This window comes from Epinephelus lanceolatus, chromosome 13 (assembly GCF_041903045.1).
Source record: "Epinephelus lanceolatus isolate andai-2023 chromosome 13, ASM4190304v1, whole genome shotgun sequence".
Classification (NCBI taxonomy): domain Eukaryota; kingdom Metazoa; phylum Chordata; class Actinopteri; order Perciformes; family Serranidae; genus Epinephelus; species Epinephelus lanceolatus.
The window spans coordinates 4,905,451-4,929,982 of record NC_135746.1 but is presented as its reverse complement, the minus strand read 5'-3'; the positions used below and the strand labels follow the sequence as shown (position 1 = coordinate 4,929,982).

Genomic DNA, 24,532 nt, shown 5'->3' with positions numbered 1-24,532 from the left:
TGACTTCTTAAATTAAACTTGCACCTGTTATCCTTTGTACAGTCATGACAATAATAGATCTTACTTGACTTCTGATGACAATAGCTCACATCAACATGATGCAAGAAACACAGCCAGCATTTTAGGAAGAGGTCGTGCTTGCAAATTTCCCCTCACCCAGAAGAAATGTTTGACTTGTGTGCATGTATTTTTTGACCACTCAACAATTTCATTATGTAAATTTAACTCAATGTGACAGCCTGAATATTTCAAAGCCTTCTCAAATATTCCAACGCAAGAATACAATTCTGTTGGAAACATATTAAATCCTTTTATTTTATTTTAATCAAATCCTGTCAGCGACTCCTCTCGCTGCAACATCAAACGCATGCTTTTGATTGTGGCAGTGTATTTAAGCTGTCAGTGCTCTGCTCCTACTGACACACGCTTACTTGAAAACTATGTTGTCACTTCTCACTGCTGCAGCTGATAATATAGCATTTCAAAAGCACTGCCTCCACCTTCAACCTGCATCCACCTGCCATCCATTCGCCAAATAAATGTTGCCATAGGGTGGTATAGGAATGAGTCATAAAACCAAGGAATGAGTTCGCATTTTAGCACACCCACTTCCCTTATCTTTAAGTCAGTGGTGGTTAGATGCCTGAAATAAGGTCTGTGGTTAACATGAGCTTAAGAGACTTTCACATTTTGTTCTACGACAGAAAACACATCAATATATACCCAACTCATGAATTTTGAAGTTTTTATGTGTCTTTAAAAGGATGGTTGCTAACAAGTGGCTCAATAAGACTACAGAATGTCATGATGCAGAACAGAGCTTAACAGCCTTCTTGTGGTTGCGACCTTAGTCTTGCAACGGTGGTGTAGTTCATTTGTAGCCTAACGTTGGCTTTTTACTTCCGGCGACTGCATTTAGGCTTCAAAAATCATAAAAGTGGTGTTCATTTGTGAAGATTATCTTGCTGAACAAAATGTGTATAGTTTGCAATAGGGCTTATTTTCGAAATAATCCAAAATCCAAAGGGAACTCGGGCGACGATAACTTCCACGCCAGCCTACAAAAAGCTATCATCCTTGTAGTACTTTATCGTAAGTTTCTGCAAACTGCAGATATATAACATTTGTACGTTACTAAGTCGTGGATATGTTGAAACTTGACGTTTCTTTATGTTTCAACACTGTGGTAAACGTCTGATGGTGTTTAACCGCTTGGGTGTATTTAGGAACATATGTTTTTGGGAGTGTCGACGTCACAGCCAAGGCACCAAATATAAACAGTATACACACATAATATTAGTGTTAGTATTTGCCTAAAAACTGCCCACTGTAAAGATGGTGAGTCTAAGAAATGATCCGAATCAGCCCGAAAATCCCAACACAGGGGACTCAGGGTCTTCTGCACCCAAACGATAAGTCATGATGACATATTTCTAATCCTGTCCACCTACTGTGCATTTCATAAATAACAAGTGAGGGTGGCTTCAGCTCTGTTCACCACGACGATTTACTGGTCCATCTACGTCCGAACCCTCACTTGTGGTCATGAGCTCTGGGTAGTGAGTGATAGAATGAGGTTGCGGATACATGCAGCCGAAATGAGTTTCCTCCGTGAGGTGTCTGGGCTCAGCCTTAGAGTTAGGGTAAGGAGCTTGGACATACGAGGGGAGCTTGGAGTAGAGCCAATGCTCCTTCGCGTTAAAAGGGGTCAGTTGAGGTGGTTCGGTCATCTGATCAGGATCCTCCCGTTAGAGGTGTTTGGGCACATCCCACTGGTAGGTGGCCACAAGGCAGTCCCAGAACACACTGGAGGGATTATATTTCTCATCTGGCCTGGGAACGCCTCAGGGTCCCCCAGGAGGAGCTGGAAAGCATTGCTTGGGAGTAGGACGTCTGGAATACTTTGCTCAGCTTGCTGCCCTGGCGACCTAGCTTCGGATAAGCAGTTGAAATGATGGGTAGCATAGTGGTATAAGGTTATTATGATGGGCACTGTACACGCTGGACATTGGACAACATCAACATATATTACCCAGCAATCATCATTGTATATCTGTATGTCACAAATACCAGCCACACTGTCTGCATTGTCTGTGTTTGCAGCCTGGGTGTAGCATGGTGATTTTTCCATAACAGCTCCCAAACAAAATTATATTGTTCACCTCCCAAGGAAAGAATGACACCTTGCAGTGTTATAGAATGCATAAATAATAATTTCCCAAACCAGCAATAACCAAACGCGGCTGTTTCACACACCTGCTTTGAGTATATTGCCACTCCGAGTTTTTTACACCCCTGCCTTCTCATGTGCTCAGAGCTTGGGGCCACTTACTACCACCGTCTTGCCTCGGACGCACGGAGGCGCCAGATCACTTCAAGCATCGATCTCGTCCCTGCATTGACTTGTACAATTTAAAACCAGACGTGCAACTTATTCAGATATCCCCCACCTTCTTTCTCTCTGCCTCTCTCTCTCTCTCCTCTCCTCCTCTCTTATGCTTTAGCTGCATGTCGCTCAGTCAGTCAGTCAGTCAGTTAGTGGCCCCGGTTCGCTGCGCCTGCGTCCGCCTCCACAGCTCTCCAAAAGCCGAGACGCGCCATCGCCGCCGCCAATGCGGGCATGACATACTGGCAGCTGTAGTGGGCTTCCGTCAGCCCGCTTTTAAGCAGATTACAGAAGGAGAAGAAGAGGAATAAGAGTAGAAGAGAGTGAAGTGACTCATTTTCTACCCCTGCCGTGCGTCGAGAAGAGTAGATGAGTCAATGGCAGGGGCACAGCCTGGAGTTCATGCGCTGCAGCTCAAGCCAGTGTCCGTGCCCGAGAGCCTCAAAAGGGGCAACAAATTTATGAAATGGGATGATGTAAGTAATGGCGAGAGACACCGGCAGTGAGTCTTTCATTTATTTTCTGCACTGGCGGATGTTTTCTGCACGCTTTATTTGCATGCACCATGGATGCATTACACAATCTATAGGCTGCTCGTGCAACAGTAGCCAATAGATTGAACTGTCAGAGGAGACCGCACTGCCCGCATTTGGCTTGCTGCTTTAAATGTCTAAAGAAATGCAGCAGATGTTGTGGCTACTGACATGTGCTTTGTTTACATTGCCCGATTTACAATATGTGTGTGCGCGCCAGTGTGTGTGACAGGGCATGAGTGTGTGTGTGTGAGAATGTGCTCATTAAATAAGATTAAATATTTGGATTAAGCTCGCCCCTCCCCCTGCACTGGAAACGTTTTTATCAATTAACCACAATTAATGGGTTAAACACGCGGATCGCAGACAGTGTAACCAACAGGCGAGAGTTGAATAACGATCGTGTCTTTTTTGTTTTGTTGTCATTCGTCTGTAGTATAGACTGTCTAGCTGTAGTGAGATGACCTTGATTAAAATTGATTACACGCTGCTGGTGAGTAGCCGGTGAAAACACAACAGTAGTAGCCTCTTAACGGACCGCTATGGCGCACTGCACCTCCCCAAACAACAAATCAACACGTCCCTCTGATGATAATAATAATAATCCAGAATTAACCTATAGCTGTTGCACTTCAAATTAAATTTCAGCTGACCTTATGGTGTTTAACTCAATCTCCTGTGCTGTCACCATAATAGCTCTATGTGCTCTGACAGGGGGACTTTCTGTGATATTTGTTTCACATCTCTCCGCAGCACATCTCATTTGAATAGCATCACGCATTCTTCTGGTTTCTCCAAACCTCCATGCATCTTTATGGTGTGACCATTTGAATATGAGCACGGTCATGATTTCTGTCATTCAGGGAAAGGGGCTGCTGTTTTTCCCTCGCTGAATATGCAAAGTGATGTGTACACCTGGAGCTGTTGTTGAATGAGGTAACTGCAGTTATTATCTCATGTGAAAACAGTGAATCTCATTGAAGATCACATCAGATGTAAAGCATACAGGTAGACTAGTGTAACAGAGTAAATATCCATTAGTAATGTGTAGTATTATAATTACACCAAAGCTGTATCAAAAGCTTTTACTTGGTGTTTTAGGCCTCCAGTGTCAATATGTTGAACATTTGAGACTCAGTTTCTTTACCCTACTGTCAGTGGTGGGACCAACTCATTGTCAACAAGCAAGTCCCAAGTCCTAAACTTTAGGCTTTGAGTCCTAAACAAGTCATAATGCGCTCATCACCAAATGTAATGCCATTTTAACAACAGAGTAATGATGTAATGCTTTATAAAATTTGTATCAACAGTTTGTTGGAAGTTGTTTTGTATTTTTAAATTTTTGACCTGCATGTTTTAGATACTGGAGTTCGTTTTATTGTTGACCACCGCACAGTTTTTGTACATGAGGGAAATTATCTTTGGTATAATTTTTAACGTAATGTAATGCAATGCTAGTTCTTAATCGTTCTGTCTTGCGCCTTGATTGGATGGTCTTGGATTAGTTCAAACAAAGTGGATCTGGGGTATCAGGTGTCGACTTAGTGGGATTGAAAAGCTTGGACGTGAGCTGACTCAGGAGTTGAATTAATTTGTTGCACACTTTTCAAATGACTTTCTTTTAAATCTTAAGGCTTGCTGGATGGTTTCAGGTGTTCTCAAGTCAAAAGGCTCAGGTCCAAGTGAAGTCACGAGTCAATGAAATCCAAGACGAGTTGCAAGCCTTTTTTGATTTTGTCAAGTCGAGTCTAAAGTCATCGAAATTTGTGACTTGATACTGACATAAATCCAAGTCATGTGACTCGAGTCCACACCTTTACTTACATTACTTCTGTGAATCCCACATATACATTACACCTCCCGCCCTTATGCAGTTGTACTCAACAGGAGAAGCATGCAACATTGTGGTCATAGATATTTCCACCTTTCTGGTGTATTACGTAAACTACATTTCTAAGTTTACCTGCCAGCTTTATCTTATTGTGTAGTATGTTAAGACATTACTGTGTCTGACAACTCTCGAAGGATTTTGTCGTTAAAGAGAAACTTAGATATTTTTGAACTTGGACCCTATTTTTCCATGTTTCTGTGTTTAAGTGACTAATGGAGACAACATTTTTTGACATTGTTCGAGTTTTAAAAGAGACCGCTCCAGCTGCAGCAGCGAAACAAGCTGCAATGCCATCCTTACTGGCAATTGTGCACCAAAAATTTACTTTCTTTACTTGCTTTCACACCTGCCCAGTTCTGTTCGGTTCAATCAAACTCAAGTTAGTTTGCCCCCTAAGTGCGGTTCATTTGGGCAGGTGTGAACACAGCAATCATATTCAGGTGTGCACCAAAACAAACGGACTGAGACCTTCCTGAAGAGGTGGTCTCAGTCTGCGGTTGGTTTGTGGTGAGAAGGTGTTCCGACCTGGATGTAAAGCAACTGCAGTCACATGACACATTGTTTGGGTTAAACATGAGCATGTTACAGTCCTGGAGGATTATTAATGTGCACCTCCTCCTGTACTGCCTTAATATGCACATTCAGCACATCCAATGCATCAAAACATTGTTTTCTAGTTGGAGCCGCGCCTCGTTTTCAAACTGTATGGTTTGACTAAAATGAACAATGACAGCAATATAGTCCACGATGAGCAGCGCTAAAATCAACCTGCATAGTTGTCCCTCCATTGTGACATTAGAAAGTGTCACATTTATCTTGCAAGAGTACTCTTCTTCAACGTTTGCTTTACTTCCTGGATTTTTCCCACATGGAAATTCTGACCAATCAAGAGCAGCTTTCTCGTGCAAGCCATTTGATCTGGTCCGCTTGTAAATGCTGCCGTGAGAACACGAACCAACTCTAGGCAATTACACAACTTCGGAACAAAATTTTTCCCTTAAATCTCTTCTATCAGGTTTGTTGTGTTGTAATTTAATGTACTGAATTCAACATGCTTCACCCTTTTTGCTGTTGAATTCATGGGAGAGGTACTCAAGTTACACAGTTGACAATTAATAGGGGATTTTGTTATTTACATCTTTTATCAGACTAAACGTAGATCATCTCCAAAGACATCCTGTTCTTTTTATCAAAACACAACGCAACACTAGACACTACCAGTCACATTAGCAGAGGCATTAATGAGCTGTGTTGTTGTGTGACATTTTGAGATATAACTTAATGAGATCATCCTCGCAGATACACAGTGAAATAGTCATGTTCCCTGAGCTCAGGTGATTCAAGCACGGCCCAGATGGCATTAGTGAATGAGTGTTATGAGAGTGTGAATGTGGTCAGTACAGATGGCCAAGAGAAAATTATGCGCACTTGCAAACCCACTGCTCTGTCAATCATCAATCTGACGCTCAGATAAGAGAACTTGAGTATTTCCTTAACTACTAATGAGTGCTCACCCTTTCGACTTCTTCGCTGGTATGTTGTGAGAGGGGTGTGTGTGTGTGTGTGTGTGTGTGTGTGTGTGTGTGTTGGGGGGGGTGGGGGGGTGAGTCTGTTTCCCCTAACAGCCGTGTTTGTGTACTGTAGTTGTACATGTGGGCCTATCTCCAGAACCAAATGCCCAACAGGCCTTTCCTGTGAAAACACACACCCTCGAACAAACACACTCGTATGCACAGATACTTTCTGTGTTTCATTTCCCATGCACTCCTTCCTTCCTCTTTCCTCTCCGTATCATTTCATGGAAAGAATCACAGAGGAATACCGCAACAGACAGAGAGAGATAAAGCTATAATTCATTGCCAGTAAGAAAAAAAGGATTGAATTAAATCATTTTCTTCTTATCTTGGCTTTGGATGTTGGGCTCCACTCTAACCTCCCTCAACAGGAAATTGTACAAGCAATTCCAATATTTGAATGTGTAAGAGCAGACGGGATTTTTTTTTAGTTTCAGTGAAAATTACAGATTTTGTCTCACTGCTGAACACTCTGTGGAGGCAGAAAATGTGTTGAGTTGTGTTTACTGTGTAAGGATGGCATACTGTACTGTATGAACAACAGCCACGAGTCCTCCACAGCAGACTGTCTGAAGCACTGCAGACTTCAGCACACAGTGCCCGGTTGTTGAATGTTGAAAAAAGAAAAAAAAGAAGAATAGAGCAGCAATCAGAAAACCTCTCGAAATGTTTGTGACATCCTCGAAGTCCCAGACCTCCCTAACCTGCCTCACACAGACGTGCACGTACACACCTTGTATTTTTGCTGCTGCTGCTGCTGCTGCTTGCAGACAGCTGGCTCACGAAATGCCTGGTTGTGGCTTAAAACACTGCCTGGATTGTGTCATTATTTGTAAGGCAGTTCAAATGGCATATTCAGCACCAGTGGATGTCGACATCCAAAGCCTTTAGAGAAGGGACCTTTCTTCTTGGAGATCAGTGACAGCGGCTGCCAAAATGATGCTGGGTCCTTGTAAACAGAGATTTTTATAAGCTTACGTTTGTATCAGGCTCTTTTGGTCTGCTGAGTGTTGAATAAGATATCATCGTGCTCCACAGGGAAGCCCAAAATCCCTTAAAAGTAGGAGAATATGTCATTAGCATACAAAACAGAAGTGTGCCGCGCTCCTCTCTAACACACCCCCTCAGGTGATAGCTATTGGAACAAACCTTTCACTTAGAAAATATGCACTCCTGTCTCCTGCTTTTGGATCAGTTCCCTCAGGGTGTTTGTACTTTTGCAAGTCAGTCACTAATCTCATCTTAATTCAGAAAAAAGGATACTGCTGCTGTTACCTAATGTCTTCCCATTAATGACAAATCCTCAGAAACAGTCAAATGACAATAAAGGCGTGAGCAGCACCACTCTGGAAGTAGTAATCTCAGCAAAGCACTCGCAGCTAAAATCCACGTTGTTATAAGTACTTGTGTTTTTCGTAAATGTGCAAACCCATGAGGAAATCTTTGCTGAGAGTCCATAATGGCTTAATGTGTTTGTAGTGGTGGCCATGGAGAGTTGGGACATTAAGGAAGACGCTGGTGAAAATGACTTCTCTCGCATCATTAGGCAGGTTCCCAGTGCTCTCAAGCCATCTCGTGTCTTTCCCTCTGACATCACATGAGCCATCAATCGCCACATCTTGCCCACTGAGTGAATTCTTGACTGGAAATATAAACAGCCTACTGTAAAATTACTGATTACTCCAACTCATTATCATTTCATAGAGTTTTCTAGGAGTAGCTGATGGCTTCATTGAGGATGTGAAAGAGATATTAATCTTTCAAATCTAAATTAAAGAAATTGGATTGTAACTGGAGTGGAGATCAGAGATACGGGGCTGCAGTCAGTATGAGATGCTACATCCAAGAACTGCGAACGTGAGGCTTTTTTTTCTCGCCCTCAGGCTGGAAGTTCTGTGTGTGAGTATGCTGCATGCGTTTGGTGGTATGAGCTGCGTCTTTTGTCATTCAGTCAAGCCTGCAAAGATTGTGCAATCATGTGAACAGAACCAAAACGATTCCTCTTGAGTCTCTAATAGATTTCACGGGAATGGTGGGTTGCCATAGCAAACGTCGCTATCCCAAACGGCCCTGATGCGCCAGCTTACCATTTACAGCATAAAACGATCGCTTGTTTATTTTGCGATCACTTCCCTCTTTTTTTTCCTTCCCTCTTTTTCAGTCTCAACATGGGCTCATAAACGGCTTGATTTAAGGTGCGCCATAAACTGTGATTGTCTTATTTAGACAGAAGTGATTTGAGCATACTAACAGTTGGCCACACCTCAACACAGATTCATGACATCCAACACTGCAAGTCACACAGGGTCACACCCAAACATGACAAGCGCGCAGCAGATGCAGACCATTAGCTGTGTCTCCCAATGCAGTGATAGGGACATCATTAGACGCTTCATGAAGACACTTTGAAGATTTTCTTGCTCTGTGCAGCAAATGCGGTTTCCATCTCTCTGATCTCGCAGCCATGGCTGATTGAGGAGGACAATATGCTACTGTTGTGCTGAACCGGAGCCACTGTGGACACAGAAAAAAAAGCAAAGGCCCTTTCTTTTTATAGAAGCATCCAATAATATCTGGCGTTGCCATGTATGCCTCAGGGTCAAACTGTGAGTGTGCGTGTGAGGCTTGCAGTCGCCTGTATGTGGGAATTGTGGGAAAGCATTTGTCTGTTACAAGAGGGGAGAAATGGAAACATCAACTGTGAAACAACCTGCAACTCATGATTGCAGCCATCTCAAACGAACACACACACACACACACACACACACACTCACCAGGCTTCTTGGTCATTTGTGGTGATGCCAGTTCACGGCGCAGAAAGTACCCTAGAAGGAAATGGTTGTGGGCATGCTTACGACATTACCATCACTTTTAATGTCATTTCAGATTCTGGAATGCATGTGGTATTACAAGAACCAGGCTTTGATCCTGAGAACTGAATTAATTGGTTTACCCAGAGAATATTCTGCCATACACACAAAAGCATGTGCTCTTGTAAAAACACAGACTCAGACAGAGATACACAGACGTAAGCAGACGCACACATTGACTCCAGATGTCTTTTGCTTTGTTTTCCTCCAGGATTCTACCACTGTGACCCCGGTGACTCTAACGGTCGACCCCAAAGGTTACTTCTTGTATTGGACCGACCAGAACAAGGTGAGTCTTTGCACACCACCTCGACTGTTTCAGCCCTGTCTTGAAGCTTTCACCTGTGAAGCTCACCTGAAACTGTTTCTGCAGTCCTTACTTTTTAGTTGTTCATTCAGAGTTATAACGGCAGCAACTATTGTTTCTACCATCTTAGTTTTGAAACATCACATTAGCATAATGCTGTGAGATAGACAATGGCCACTTGGTTATGGTTAGGAAAAGATCATGTTTTGGCTTAAGATACCAATTTTTTTGTGGCACAATCCCAGCTAAAAACACAGATAGCTCATTAAAAACTAGTGCTTTTCGTAGCACTATTCCCAGTGGAAATACAGAAATGTTTCAGTAAAAAATAACCACTTTTCATGGCAGTTTGGTGGAAGCACAGCAATTGGTCCCTACAAAACACCCACATTTGGTGGCTAAAAAGCTGCTGGAAATGCTGCAGTGACTCGCTGAACTCACTTTGTTGTTTGGTGGTCTCGAACAGTGGTCAATAGTGGTCTGCAGCTTGGCAGGCATCCCGCTTAAGCCCACTTCAGACTAGTGATTCGCGGTGAGATGAAACTGTTTTAGAACGTTGCAGAGATAAGTTGCAGCGGTGTGAACTGCCCGTCTGAGTTCAACTCAAGCCGGTTGATGGTGTCCCCTGCTTTTTAAAATCACCGTTGTCTGGTTTTAAAATGTAAAGTAGGTCACTTTTTTCAGTAGCCAGTCAGCTTTAAGTCAAGTCAAAATGACCGCAGACGGTGTGTTCGCTTGCTGCAGCAGGTGCTCTGTCCCGGTCAAGCCCTCTGTTTCCGTCCTCACGGTGTGCTGGTGGTGTCTGACGGTGGCTTGCTGCTACTGCTCACTTAAAGCGCTAACACCCCTGTTGAAGAACAACAGATTGCAACTAATGGCCTGTTTCAGCTCGTCTCGTCATGAATCTTTGGTCTCAACTGGGCTTCATGCCATCCACCATCCCCTCTTTCTCCGATTATAACGTCAGCTCATACACTACATAGCTTTAGAAGAGCTGATATTGCACTGTAATGTTAACGTAGTGTTTTATTGTTTGCATTTTAAAAAACTGTCCTATTCTGGGTTTGTACCACCTCATTCCATGTGCTTTGGTAATACTATGTTTTAATATGGTCATGCCAAGAAAGCTGTTTTGAATTTGATAATGATCTGTACAAAACATACAAATGTAATGTATATGTGGTCTGCAGAAATGTACAATGCCAACCGTCTCCTGGCATCCTGGCTGCATTGTGTAGTGTGTAGTTTGAATTGCGGTAAAAGTAAAGCCAGGACTATCTTTTTATCTGTCCTTCCTGCAAATTTTTCCCAAAGCTCTCTGTGCCTGGACCCCCTGATGTGCTAAGGCAGTTGTCTTATTGAAATGAATGAGGAAGCTTGTGTGTTTTTTACACAGTGCTATTGTCATTCTGAATGCTCTTTAGTGAGCAGGGAAGGAGGCAAAGCCCAGACTTAATTTAATTATAAGGAGCTTTGGTGTGTCCACAAAGTTGTTCACGCCCTGATGATCGGCAAGGGGAGAGGACCAAAGCACCAAAGCACCAAAGCACCAAAGTAATTTCTGTTTTGTTGTCGTCTGTAGTGAAAGTGAAAACAGCTTACCCTTGTCCTCTTATTTGGCGTGAATCTGAGCAGGTGTCAGCGCAAGATAGAGAGTTGATTGAGTGTGTATCTGCAGGACCAATTGATAAAAAAGAAAAGAACATTTTTTTGTTTGCTAACTGTGTACAGTATGAGCTGTCCTCACAATGTGGTTCAGCTGTCAGAGCATTGATTTCTGTAGTATTAGAAACGTGTTGCTGTGGAATGTTACAGTGCTGCAGGCTTGAGGAGCTGGTATATTACCACAGCAACAATATAATGTGTTCACAGACAGTTGCTTGAAACTATCCAACTTTATCACGCACTACTGTCATTGCACGATCCAGCCGTCCGTCATTACCATGGCAACACCATTAGAATTCTATGGTGGCCACATTAGGCGTGCCACTTGGAATAATTAACATAGTACACCTAGGAGTATTAGAGAGGGATCAGACACGTTTGAGTTTGACATGTTGAAGCTGTAGAGTACAAGTGGCTTCCAATTAGCTCGTAATCTTGTCATTGGCAGACATATTTTGAATGTTTAGTTGCACATCAAGGCAGGAGGTTCTTCCTTGACCCTCTGACACCTACAAATAGCCATTTTTTTCTTATTTTTTTGGGGGGGGGGGGGTGGCAGGGTATCTTTACGGGGAGATAGCAGGTATATGCGATATAGAAGTGGTATACATCATCTGAAAGCTGGGAACTTGAAGATTAATTTGAGATGCAGCTCAGCACGGCGTGCCAAGGTTTTCTGCTCATACATGTGTAATAAATATTGTGAGTGTGTAGGGGCTGAGAACATTATGATGAAAATAAATGAAAGCCATTCCCATGCTCAATTATATCTCATAAGCTGTTGCAGCAATTTTTGGATTGGTAGCAACTTTTGGTGCTAGATTTAAGCATTTTTTACCACCTGAGAATTAATAGAAATGATAAAGGCACCAAGATAAAGGAAGGTGATTGGATTGCGAGCACTGAAACTGCTGAGAAACCACCTTTTTGGTGATATACCTTTGAAAGCCATCTGTCCTCTGAATGCCCATGGTCTCTTATTTGTAGTTGTAAAGTTTCATGAGGCTGTGATTATCCTAGAGGTCACAATACGTCATTTTATACATAATGGGGGCTAAAGCAGACAAACAAAATTGGACTCATTAAATCCACAAGAGTCTCAGCTCTCCAGTCAGACCCAATTTACATAATTTCAAAACTATTTAGGGACCCCAGTGTGCCGAAATATTCAGATACAGTAAATGGAAATGTCACATTTATACTTCATGCAGAAAACTGAGTTGTTTTTGCCCTAAACTACATTGGATTAGCATAAAGTGGGCGTGTCTGTAAAGGGGAGACTTGTGGGTATCTATTTTCATTTAGATATCTAGAGGTCAATGGTCACCTCTGTGAAATGGCCATGCATGACATTGTTGGTGCCACTGGATTCCTTAGGTCTTCTAGTTTCATATGAAACCAGAATCATCACTCTAGCATCAAGGAGACGGAGTGGAGTGACAGGAATGTCGGCCAGGACACCGGCAAACCTACTAATATTGCGATAAAAAATAAAAAGTTACCAACGAAATTCTAGATATAATCAAAATGTATTCATATTTTGGGGCAATTCACTCTATCTCCATTTCCATGGAAATAAATGGGGTCTGACTAATAACTGGAAAACAGTCAGTCACCTAGTTTACAGTTCCAGCAGGTAGGCCAACCCTAATGACCTAGAAAGAGAGACAGTTTCTAGTCCCTGTCGAGTCAGCTAGCCAGTTTGAGCTAACATTAATGCTTTGTAGAGTTCGAGTGATTTCCCAAAACAGAATAAATACCGAATGTATAAACACAGAACTGCGTTGCTTGCTCAATTTTGTTATAACTAAGATACCTGCTGAAAAATTATTTAGCCACTACGTCCACAAACTTCACTTGTACTTTGTTTTTAAGATAGCCTTGTGTCATGGATTCACCAGCACAGCTGATGTGATCCCAACATTTCCACTAACGGTTAACTCCAGAGTTTTGTAAAGTCCAAAAGTCAAAATTTATTGGGGAAAAAAAAAAAAAATAGATGAAATCATGTCAGAAATCCACAGCACGTTTATATCTAAAGACATAGTGTGCTTCAATCCATATTTGTCACCATTCAGCTTTTCAAAAACACCATTTTTCACTGCTGTCAGAGAACTGTTTGCTCTCTGACATATCTCTTGTTTGTTTGGTTTCCATTTCCAACCATTCATCAAAACGAAGTCCGCCATATAAATCAAAATTTACAGCAAGACCATCCATTTTGTATCACTACTGTAGCCTACTGGCTTTTGATTCAGCTCAGGAAGTTACAGTGTTGCCATGGAAATAGTAAGAGTAATATTATCAGTGATGTCACGCTGATTTGATCAACTTCTAAATATCTAGTTGATTGATCAGATTACCTGGTCAGATCTACTTGTTGTATCACATCCACTCTGACTCGAGCCGGTTAAAGAGCAGCGCTGGAAAAACACAGAAATCTGAACTGCTGCACCTGCAGTGCTTAACATGACACCTGTGAGAATATTCCATAGTGCATTGTGTGTTTTTTCTCCTCCCCAGTTATGGCAAAGACTTTCATAATAACCAGGAACAAGGTTGTGAAATTTCAGATACCACACTCTTATCAGCCTCCTTGTCAAGCATGTGACTTCCTTCCAGTTTAACCTTGAAACTGTGTACATAATTTGCAGAGGCTATTCCAGTTTAGTCAAGATGTTGTTTGCTGTGTTTTTTTCCTGTGCAAGTCTGCCTCTATTCTTTAAAATCCAGTCCAGCTCCAAACAGCTCGATGGCGTAAGGTGCTCCTGTTCTATTTGTGTGTATATCTGTATCAGCAAAGGCAGTTAGAGGTAGACTAATTAATAGCTACCATTGATTTTATGTTTGCCTAGATGAGGGTATTTCACTGCAGCCATACCAGTGCTTAGACAAGAGTGCTGACCGGGACTTTACCTCTGCACACACAAACACAATACATGTGTCATTTATGAGTGTGCTGCTACGAAAGGATTATGTTGCCGTCTTACTGTAAATGTATGAAGAAAAAAGAGTGGTTACTAAACAATCAGTGAGGAAAGACTTCCCCGTCTGGAAAGAGAGAGACAGACGGACAGATAGAGGAACAGAGGAGCACTATTTATGTCTGGCTTGCTTGTGTGTGTGGAAAAGTGTGTGTCTGTGGTCAGAGATAACAAGCACTGAGTGTGATTCTCCACTAAGAGAATTGAGAGAGGCTGCTTGGCATCAATTTGTCATTATTTCCTGTGTCTCTGTCATAAGACAAGGATTTTGAATGATGAGGCTTCAGTGTGTGTGTGCTCATTTACGTGTGTGGGTGTCTGTTCTGTCTCTCCGCGGTCCTGCCGCACACATAATAACTCAAATTGATACCAAGCGCTGCACAGACAAAACTTTATTAGGGCATAAAGAAAGACACCTGCCATATCCCTCACTGCCACAGCCCACACAAAGGCGTGTTTGTACGTGTTTATAAAGATGTCCCGTCTCGTGTTTTTTGCTCTCGTTTATTCATAATGGTACCGCACATCTGTTCGGCAGACCAATTTAAACAAGCTGCAAAGCTGTGTCCAGTTGTTATGTGTGTGTTTGTTAGAGACTCGGGCTGATGGCCTGCCGAGTAAAAGCATTCCTCAGATTCTTCAGAAGCACAGCAGAACTGTGCTCCGTGTGCCTCCTGCGCTCACTTTCAAACACATGTTGTCACTGATGGAAACAGTTTTGGCTGTTTACTGTATTTTCAGTTTTTCCACCAAATTTTTCTCCGTTGAAAAGGAAAAACGTCTCATTTAATAGATATATTTTAGTTCAAAATTATTTATTGACTCATGCTGTCTACACAGACATTTTAAGGCTATTAATAGAGTGTGTCATCCTTGTGGACTCAAGTCATATGATTTGAACTCAGACTGAAGTCATGAGTCTGATTATTTTAAATTTGTCTTGACAAAATGAAAAACGACTTGCAGCTCAGCCTCGACTTTAATGCCAATGACCTTTTGACTGGGAAAGACTTAATATCCTCCCCAAAGCCCAGCGATTCAGAATCATGGTAATAAAAAAGTGCAGCAAATTTACTCTTCATTTTTCTGACAGTGGATATTCTCTGAATTATATTGCAGTCACATCAGTGTGAGCAGGAGGAAAAGGTGCAGGCAGACAAAGGATGGTACATCACACTGTGACCATGATGTGGTTAATGGCAACATTTAAAACAGTGGTTCCCAACTGGTGGGTCTCGGTCCAAAAGTGGGTCACAGGTCCAGTCTGAATGGACCGTAAGTGACTCGCGAACATGTCATGTTTGTACAAAACACACTTTATTTTGAAGTACAGTGAATTTCCGGCACATTGCTTTTATTTTGAGGCGTGGCTTCCTGCTGTAGAGTGAGTGACTAACAGACAGCTACTAACAGAGACAGTAAACTAGCTTAAGGATATGGCCAAAAGCAAGTATGACGTTGAATGTATTCAGCTATGTGGACCTTGAACTATTGACTAAGGAGAAATCTGGACCCCGTGGATGGACCAGTTAGGACCCACTGATTGATGAAAATTAGCTTAGCATTGCTAAATCCAAGGTCTTAGGACTTTTAGGACTTGACTATAGAGCTTTGATCAGGCCTAAAAAGTCAGATTTGACCCTACACGAACCCGCATAGTTTCTGTCTAAGCTTGACACAAGTCTGAACTACGAAAGCAGTTTTTGTCCAGAGCTGGAAATATTAGAACATTTATCACAAGCCAAAGTCAGCTTAAGTCTTTTAAGCGCAGTAACAGAGTAAACAGCTGCTCCAAGCGCCAGAGCGCAGAGTCCGACCAGCAAAAAAGATGATTTGCAGGCTGTATTTTGTTTTAATTTCTTTTTCTGGGTTCAGTTCTGGGTGGAAAAAGAACATGCCAGTCATTTCACAGGTGTTGGATGATAAATATATCAAAATAAAATGAAAATAATGATTTAAGCTAACATTGTAATTCCTTGACTGCTGACTTTTTGTGTCGACTTCTTCCTCTGCACCACCTGGAACACTGGAGCAGCTTCAATCAGGTGTGGAACTAACAAGTGCGAAGATGTGCTGCTCAATATTGTGAGGATAAGTAAAAAAATATTCTTTTAAATGATCACTTTAAATATGCTCCCTAACCGAATCATGTTAACAGGGTATGCTTATTATAGTATCTGTGGTTTCAGGTCAGGTTGTGGATCTTTCGTGGGGTTGGTACTGCACATTATGGTTCTCGTTTGGTAGCAGATCCTCGAAATTAGACACTTGCAAGACTCTGCTGTACTATTCGTAAATTTGATGCGCTGTTAGATTATACCATTCAGTTCAGAGCACCACACTCTTCAAGCAGTACAGGTAAAATATAATCTAATCATTCTTTACTTAATAAAAGACTTAAACACCTGGAAAGTGATAAGAACCCGATCAGATTCAAGCCCCAGAGAATGTTGGGAAATGACAGTCCAGCTCGAACACGTTGGCTCGGGTCGGGGTCAGTCGAGTTCAGGCAAAGAAAGAAAGCTGTACTCCACTTGGGACCTTGTAACAGAGACTTGAGACTTACTTATGATGTGCAAATCTTTGACTTTGTATACAGTGTGTTGGCGTGTGTGACCGAGACAGAGAGGGGAAGGTTAATGGAAGGACATCGCTGCTAATCCCGAGGTTTGTCTTTCCCATGCATCCCGAGTTCTCCTGTCAGAGTCTGATCCAGCAGTGGATTTCAGCCATGTTTTAAGGTCAGAAAGGCAAAGTTTAGTTTTGACGGCAGTGAAGACTCAATGTCAGATGTGTTTAGGCGTGATGTTCTTTGCCTTTTATTCCTGGCGAGCCTTTTAGTTGATGACTCAAGACTCAAGGATTCCTTTAGTTTCATCTCGATGCCTTTGTTGTAGTCACACTAAGTCGTGCTGACGATACGACCTCAACTTCATACAAATTGTATTCTGTGGAAAACGAATGCAATAAGTTACTTTTATTGATTCTTGATTGAGTCGATGGCAGCAGCACAGGAGACGAGCTAAGACACCCTGAATCCAGAGATAAGCTTAATTTGATTTTTCGCTTCCCTCCCTCCACTAGTGGACGTTTGCCAAAACAGGAGCTTGAACAATGCTGCTCTTGTTGAAGATAGTTAATATAGTCTGTTATGGTTGACGGGTATTGCTGTGTGGATAGAGACAGGTGCAAACCGGGTGGATCCCAGTGTGAGCTCTGTCTCCATTTCTGCACACTGCTGTATTTTTAAACAGGGCACTGCTATGTAAACTCCTGCAGTCATAACTCTCCCATGTTTGTATGTGTTTGGTTCAGAGTCCATTTGGCCGGCTTTTTGTGTTTCTGCATGCTCTCTCCTTCACCTTGAAAGACCCACAGTTGTGTGTATACACACATGCACATACACTCACAACCACACAGTGTACAAACACTTTCACAGATGGGGAACCAAAGATTTGACAACAACAACAGTGATGATGATAGCCCCGACAGTGATGATACTTCTGAAAATATTGATGGTGACCATGACAACAACAGTAAAGATAACATCAGTAGCAACACAGAAACATATGTAAAGTCAATTTAAATGAACACCGCGCTGTGACCTTTTGTCAGTGTCATCCCATCCTACATTAGACGTACATTAACCATAGTGTAATAAATGTTGGAGGGAAATCACTACATCTTATGGAGAATTACTGTGAATCAGCAAAAGTTAGTTATGGTTCAGAAGTTGACATGTGTTCCTTAGCTATTAAATATTAACCCCTTTTAAGTTTAAAAAGCACTAAGGTGAGGTGCTTGCTCTTATTCAAGGAAAAGCTCACCACCAGGGGTCTGCAGGTCCTTAAAAAGTCTGAAAATGTCTTAAATTTAAGTCTGTAAAAAATTAGGACTTAAAAGTCATTGAATAAATCAAAAAAATTGAATATTTGAGGTCTTAACTACCGCAAACTTTTTATCTGATTAAATTTATCCATTTTTTATTTTCATTTTGTCAACCTCTTGAGTTTAAAAATTGAACCAAATTCGAAAGTGCCAAAACCTGCAGTTCCTCTAATGGCCACTTGAGGCTGGCTCCAGGAGTCAGTCAATACACATAGACCCCCATGTTAAAATGCCTGAGTTTACGGCAGCAATAAACATGTTTACAGCCTGGTACACAAAATAGTTTTGGTCTCTATTGCTACTTTCCCTGTTCATGCCTACAGCACAGAGGGTGAATTTTTTTATAACTCACCAATTTACATTTTATTAAGGCTTAAAGTTACGTATAACTAAGGGTGGGCTGCTTTGAGTGACAGTCTGTCTGCAGATAGTGTCATTGGCTTCTCAATTAGGTCCACCCCCTGCTCCTCCACAGAGCCAGCCTCTCACCCAAATATGGTCAGTTCTCGCTCCAAAGAACCAAGATTGCAGCGGCCGAAATGCTGAACTATGGAGTTCATAAACCAATGGGTGACGGCATGGTAGTGACATCTATTATTTTTACAGTCTGTGGTCAAAACGATTCAAGTTCTACTGCGTGAAAGTCCACATTTCTGATCTTTCAAATCTTAACCTACCCGTTAACCTGATGCTGTCTTCTTACTCGCTCACCTTTTGACCACACAAGTACCGATCAGCCACAATTAAAACTAGTGGCAGGTGAAGTGAACAACATTCAACATTTTGTTACAATGCAATGTTCAGCTGGGAAACCTTGGGTCCTGGCATGCATGTGGATGCCACATGACACCTAAAGACAGTTGCAGATGAAGTACACCCCTTCATGGCAATAGCTGTCCTTGATGGCAGTGGCCCCTCCCCCCAGCAGGACAATACACCATGCTATACTACAAAAATTGCTCTGGAATGGCCTGAGGAATGTGACAAAGAGCTTAGGCATCAACCTAGCCTCCAAATTCCCCAGATCCCAATCAGATCTAGCCTTCATGTCCCCACCTTACAACCCCCTGGACTCAAAGGATCAGCTGCCACCACCCTGGTGCCAGAAACCGCAGGACACCCTCAGAGCTCCTGTGTCCATGTCTCCACAAATCAGAGCCAGCTTTGATCCAAGGAGGCTCAAACACTGGTACGTTGCACAGATGCTCGATTGGAATGGTATCTAGGGAATTCGGGGGCCAGGTAGACACCTTGAGCTCTTTGTCACGTTCTTTGGGCCATTCCTGAGAAGTTTTTTCAGTGGTGGCACTGCCATCAAGAGTGCCACTACCATACAGGCGCATACTTTATCTGCAACAGAGTTTGGGTTGGTGGTGCATGGCAAGTGGCGTCCACATGAATGCCATGACCCAGGGTTTCCCGGCAGAACATTGCATTGTATCGAGATTATCCGTGTTACTCACTTCACCTGCCAGTGGTTTTAATGTCGTGGATGATAGTTTGTACCTTTATACTTACCTGTGATGCTGGAATTAGAGAAAGGTGATTTGTCCAAAAGTCAGTCTTAAATTTGGTTAGAAAGTATGTTGAAAAGGTCTTAAATGTGCAATATGTAATTTTCTGCCGCTAGGGGTCTCAAACCAAAACAATAACAGAAGACGGAGTTGGATGACATCACGAAGTAGCGTGGGATCATGGGAGTTGTAGTCATATAACAGATACAGATCTGACGTTCCTCATTCTGTGAAACCGAAACCGACCGTGGCAGTTTTTTTGACAGAGCGAGCTTCAGCCATCGCTTCAGCAGCAGAGAAATGCTCATGGGATCGCTTGGTTGACCCGTACGTTTCCATTTTACCGGCTTGTTTACCAGGACAGCTTCGGTGTCAGAAGGTGATCATGATCCATGACGAGTTAGCTTAGCCTAGCAACAGTAACGTTCATTCTCTGACATCTCATCCGGTCTGGTTCTTCTTCTTCTCCTTCATTTAATGGCTATGGTAACTGGAGTTACGTCGCCATTGACATGCGACCTAATGACACGGTCCGTAACTTTTATTAATATTTCATATTTATCTGGGTTTGAAAAATTGTTGGAAACATTTCTGATAATCAAAGTACACAACTAAACAAAATATATAATATTGGTTTAGTTGTTTTTAGACATTTTTATGTGGAAAAACTACATATTATACCTTTAAAATGCATTAAATGTAACTGTCTGATACCGGTAGACACCCTGACCACACCTAAGAACAGGGAACTTGAATATACTTTCTTGTGTTTCTTTTTCAGAGTTTTGAAATAACACTTCCTTGTGGAGTTCTTGAAATAGTTTCGCATCAGCGACTTTGAAATGGGCAATTACGCTGCTCTTGTTAAACTGTTTTGGTGACTGATTAGCAAATTTGTACAGCTTCTATTATGAGCGTATGACTGTTTGTCCTTCACTCACAGAGAGTTTTCTCAGAAATGAAGCAATATGCCTCAGAGTTCCTCAACACAATCTGTTATTGTAATGACATAACACTAACCACGAGTCATCATTTCCACACTCCACTGTACACCGTTTCACTGGTATTGCATTGTTGGGCAGCAGCTTGGGTCCACGTTTACTTCCTGTTAGCTGATGTCATTGACATACACTGCAAAATATTCCAACAAGGAAACTCTATGAGAAAAGGAGGGGCTGGTGTGTCTGTGACAGCTTTCCAATTTTGCATTGGTGCCAGATTTTAGTGCCACGTCTTTTGAAGTTGATGGGGAGGGTGCCAATATCATATCTCTGCTGTTTGTTCTGAAAAGTGCTTCCACTGAATTAAAAAAATCAGAAGCACATAATGTTATCTTGACGGAAGTTTTTTATTGAAATGAGCACATTCATTTTTTTCTTGTATTGGTCTCCAAATATGGCTCTGTCCAGCAACTGCATATAACTCAACTCAAGCCTGTTTTGTCCAATACATCATGATACAGGACCAAATGGGGCCAGTCGGACCTATTATCACCGACCATACTGCTACAACACCTCACAGTTTGCCTCATTGGTTTACATCTGTGCTAGTCATCTAGTCTGTATTGGCTAGCACACACATTTTGAGAGCAATCAAGCATAAGAGGCTGGAACATTTGCCATCACTCACCAACACCACAGCTTCCTGTCTGTTTCTTTTACATCTTCATGAGGAATGTTTCGTCAATGGTTTCTGCCCTAAGGTGTTTGTTCATGTATCATGATGAATGAACTAACGTTGTATGCAGCAGACAGACAGAGCTATGATCTGTTTGGTGATCAATGACAAGGCAAACAAACACACATTCAGATGAAAAATGTCAGTTAACATCATGTAATGTGTGTTTTTTTATTTTGTGGAAGCGTTTTTTTAAGTCAAAAGTGAAACAACACACATATGATAAGTAATAGTGGGACTTGCCGTGCCCACTCCATTAACTTCAAGAAAAGTGGCACCAAAGTCTGACACCAGTGCAAAATTTGAATGCTGTCACTGATGTAAAGACCCATCCTTTTTTATAGACCGAATTACAATGTTTACTTACACTATCTTTGGGGCAAAAAATCCTTGCGTCACGTACATTATATCAAATAGTGCTGAGCAAACACTGCCTCAACTAGTTGGTTCACCAAAAAAAATGAATATCAGTTTAAATATACGCTATATTTAGAATATTTTCACCTCTTTGCCTTGCCATCAGACAGCCTTTTTCAATGAGGAATTAAGAAATTCATTGCCTGTAACCCACGTTTGCTGTGTACATGATATAAACCTCTTGAATCTTGAAAGTACAGTTCGGTTATTCAGAACATTAACATCGTCTGGGGAGACGGAGCAGCAAAGAGCCAACCGGAGTAAATGTGTGATTAACATAACGGTTTGTTAATGTATGTAAAGAACGGAACACTCTGTTTCTTCAAACAACAGCCCTCTCATTAAAGTGAAGAGCGTCACATTGGTTTTACAAACGCACCCAAAGGGACCCAATTAGAATGTTTATGTTGTCAAGTTTGAAACCATCTGTAGTTGACTACTTTACATGTACCAGTTACATCGCCATGGTAACCAGAAAATCAGCCTGAGGTATTTGCACCCAGCTCATTTGACCAAATTTCTATACATGTTATGCTTCAAGTAACAGACTCACACGCATCACCACCCAACTCAACACACACACACACACAGTTACACGTGTCGGCACCTACACCAACATTCCTGTAATGTCCAACAAGGAACAGGTGCTTCTTTAGTAGGCTAAAAATATTTTTTGCTCCTGTTGGCTGAGCCTGCTTCTAAGGGGAGGAGCTTTTCAACACTGAGAGGTGGACTGACTCAAATTAACAGCCTTTTGGTTTAGTTGCCATGGTTGCCATGCGACAGCACACACCTTGGAAATGTCACATTCTCTTTTGGCCCCCGCTCATATTCTGGAGAATGTTGCTGCTTTGAAACTGATATCATTGTTTCCTCATGTCTGTGTGTGTGTGTGTGCGTGTGTGTGTGTTCTCCTGAGCAGGCTGTGGTTATAACAAAAGGTTAAATGCTTTCTCTCGGGAGATTTATGTTTCAGCAGTGTGCCAATTTCAGGACATTCAGTGGACAAGCACTGAGCATATGGCATTGAATGATGTTCAGAGGTGAAAGACAGTTCACCCGGGGCCAAAACCACTCTCACACACACTTGGCAGCTGGTCTGTGTGGGGCATTTCTGAATGAGCCTCGAACTGACCTAATCCAGAGCATGAGTAAGGCTGTTTTGGGTTCATACTAAACCTAACACGCACTTGATGCGCAAACACACCCACCCTCTTCTCCTCTGTTGTAGCAGAGTTCACACATCTGTTTCCCCCAACACAGCAATTTTCTGTGATTACCGTGGCTGCCGCTCCTCCACCTCCGTCAGCACTATATGGTAGCGAGAGACAAGGCATAAATCTGCAGCCAATCTACTGAAAGTGATTTGTGACCTCTGCCAAGTTATAGCCTGGCACACAGAGGCCGTACTTCATCTGAACCAGTAGTGAGAAACAGAGACAGACAGAAAAACAGAGAGAGAAGAAGAAGATGATAAAGAAAATGACCTACGTTTCGTCCCCTTGGTCAACTGCGATACGCTATCAGTTCATTTACTTAACAGTTCAGTTCAATGCCACATTAACATTGTGGTGACATAATGTAGGCAGATATTTCATTTTGACCGGCTTTTAGGAGATTAAATGTTTGCTGATGCGTGCATTGCTATATTGTTAGAATAACACCGCACAGTAACTCGCCTCCAGTTATTTCAAAGAGGTGAAGGCGGCAGAGCGTAAGCCGTTTCGGACACAGTGGTAGGGGTATGAAGTGGAAGCTGCCTATGTGAACGCACATAGATTTTGCCCTGCCACACAGAAGTCACCTTGTTGAACTTCTGGCAGTAGCTTACTGGCTTTAGGCAATCAAATAGAAGGGGGAGCAGAAAGAAGACAAGATGGAGGAGCTGATTGTGTTTGTGTCTGAGTACCTGTACAACTCGGCGCTAGCAACTTATAAGTACAAACAGAAGGAAAACTGGGCCAGGGATAAGATTTCCACCTTACCTCAGATGGCTGGTAAATGGTCCAAATGTGTAGAAATCTTTGGCATTTTCAGTTCAGTCAGGAGAGACAGAAGAATGAAGTAAAGATAATATTTAATACAGAATATGAGTGTACAGATTAAGAGATTATTTGTGCTGATTAAGACTTAACTGAAGTCTTTGGAGATATTTTGGTGATGAAGGGACATCTGAGTGGCCGCAAGATAAATCCCCCAGACACTGGTGGTGGTGGCTGATGACTCTGAGGCTGCTGACGTGTATGAGGCTGATGAATCCGTAAAGACTAGGTGGTGATGGGGAGGTGGAGCGTGCGCACGACTGCAGCAAGAACAACGGCAGAGAAAGAACCATATTCAAAATGAGGAGCAGTAAGATGGTAGGCTGACCGAGAAGGTGTGTTGCTGTGTAATTCGTTGATTGTGTATCAGCTGATGACTCGATTGACCTACCCAGACAATGACACCTGTAGTGAGTGGGCATATGTGCAAGGAGTGAATGGCAGGGTGAGAAAGAAAGTATTGTCTTCCTGACTGAACTTTCACTAGAGCATCAGTGATTTACGCTGTCTTGTGGCTACGAGTAAGCTAGCCCTTCAACCAGTGACGTTAGCCGAAGCACCTGCCTGTCATCGTAGCTTTGGACCGGATTTTTTGGGAAACACTCTTGCAGGTAGGCGATAGTCAGGGTGGTTGCAACAGGGCGGTGTGAAAGCAGCTTTACATGTGTGCCTTAGCAATAATGATGGGTCTGGAAAGTTCGTCATTGATAAATTTCATAGTAGGGTTTTAATGGTCTCAGAAAATACCACGGTATAACGGTGTACAGTGTGACCCAATTATTAT

General features: G+C 42.3%; 1 protein-coding gene across 4 annotated transcripts in view; it reads left to right on the top strand.

Moving 5' to 3' along the window:
- Positions 1–2,517: 2,517 nt before the first annotated feature.
- Positions 2,518–24,532, top strand: part of plcb1l (phospholipase C beta 1-like) — a 210,008-nt gene continuing 187,993 nt past the window's right edge. For all 4 annotated transcript variants that reach the window (XR_004502838.2, XM_033648795.2, XM_033648797.2 and 1 more), the window contains exons 1-2: positions 2,518–2,862; positions 9,466–9,543. Coding sequence is in view for 3 of the 4 variants with exons in the window: in XM_033648795.2 (XP_033504686.2) it covers positions 2,764–2,862; positions 9,466–9,543 (177 nt within the window). In the remaining variant the exon portion in view is untranslated. The remainder of the gene's footprint in view (positions 2,863–9,465; positions 9,544–24,532) is intronic.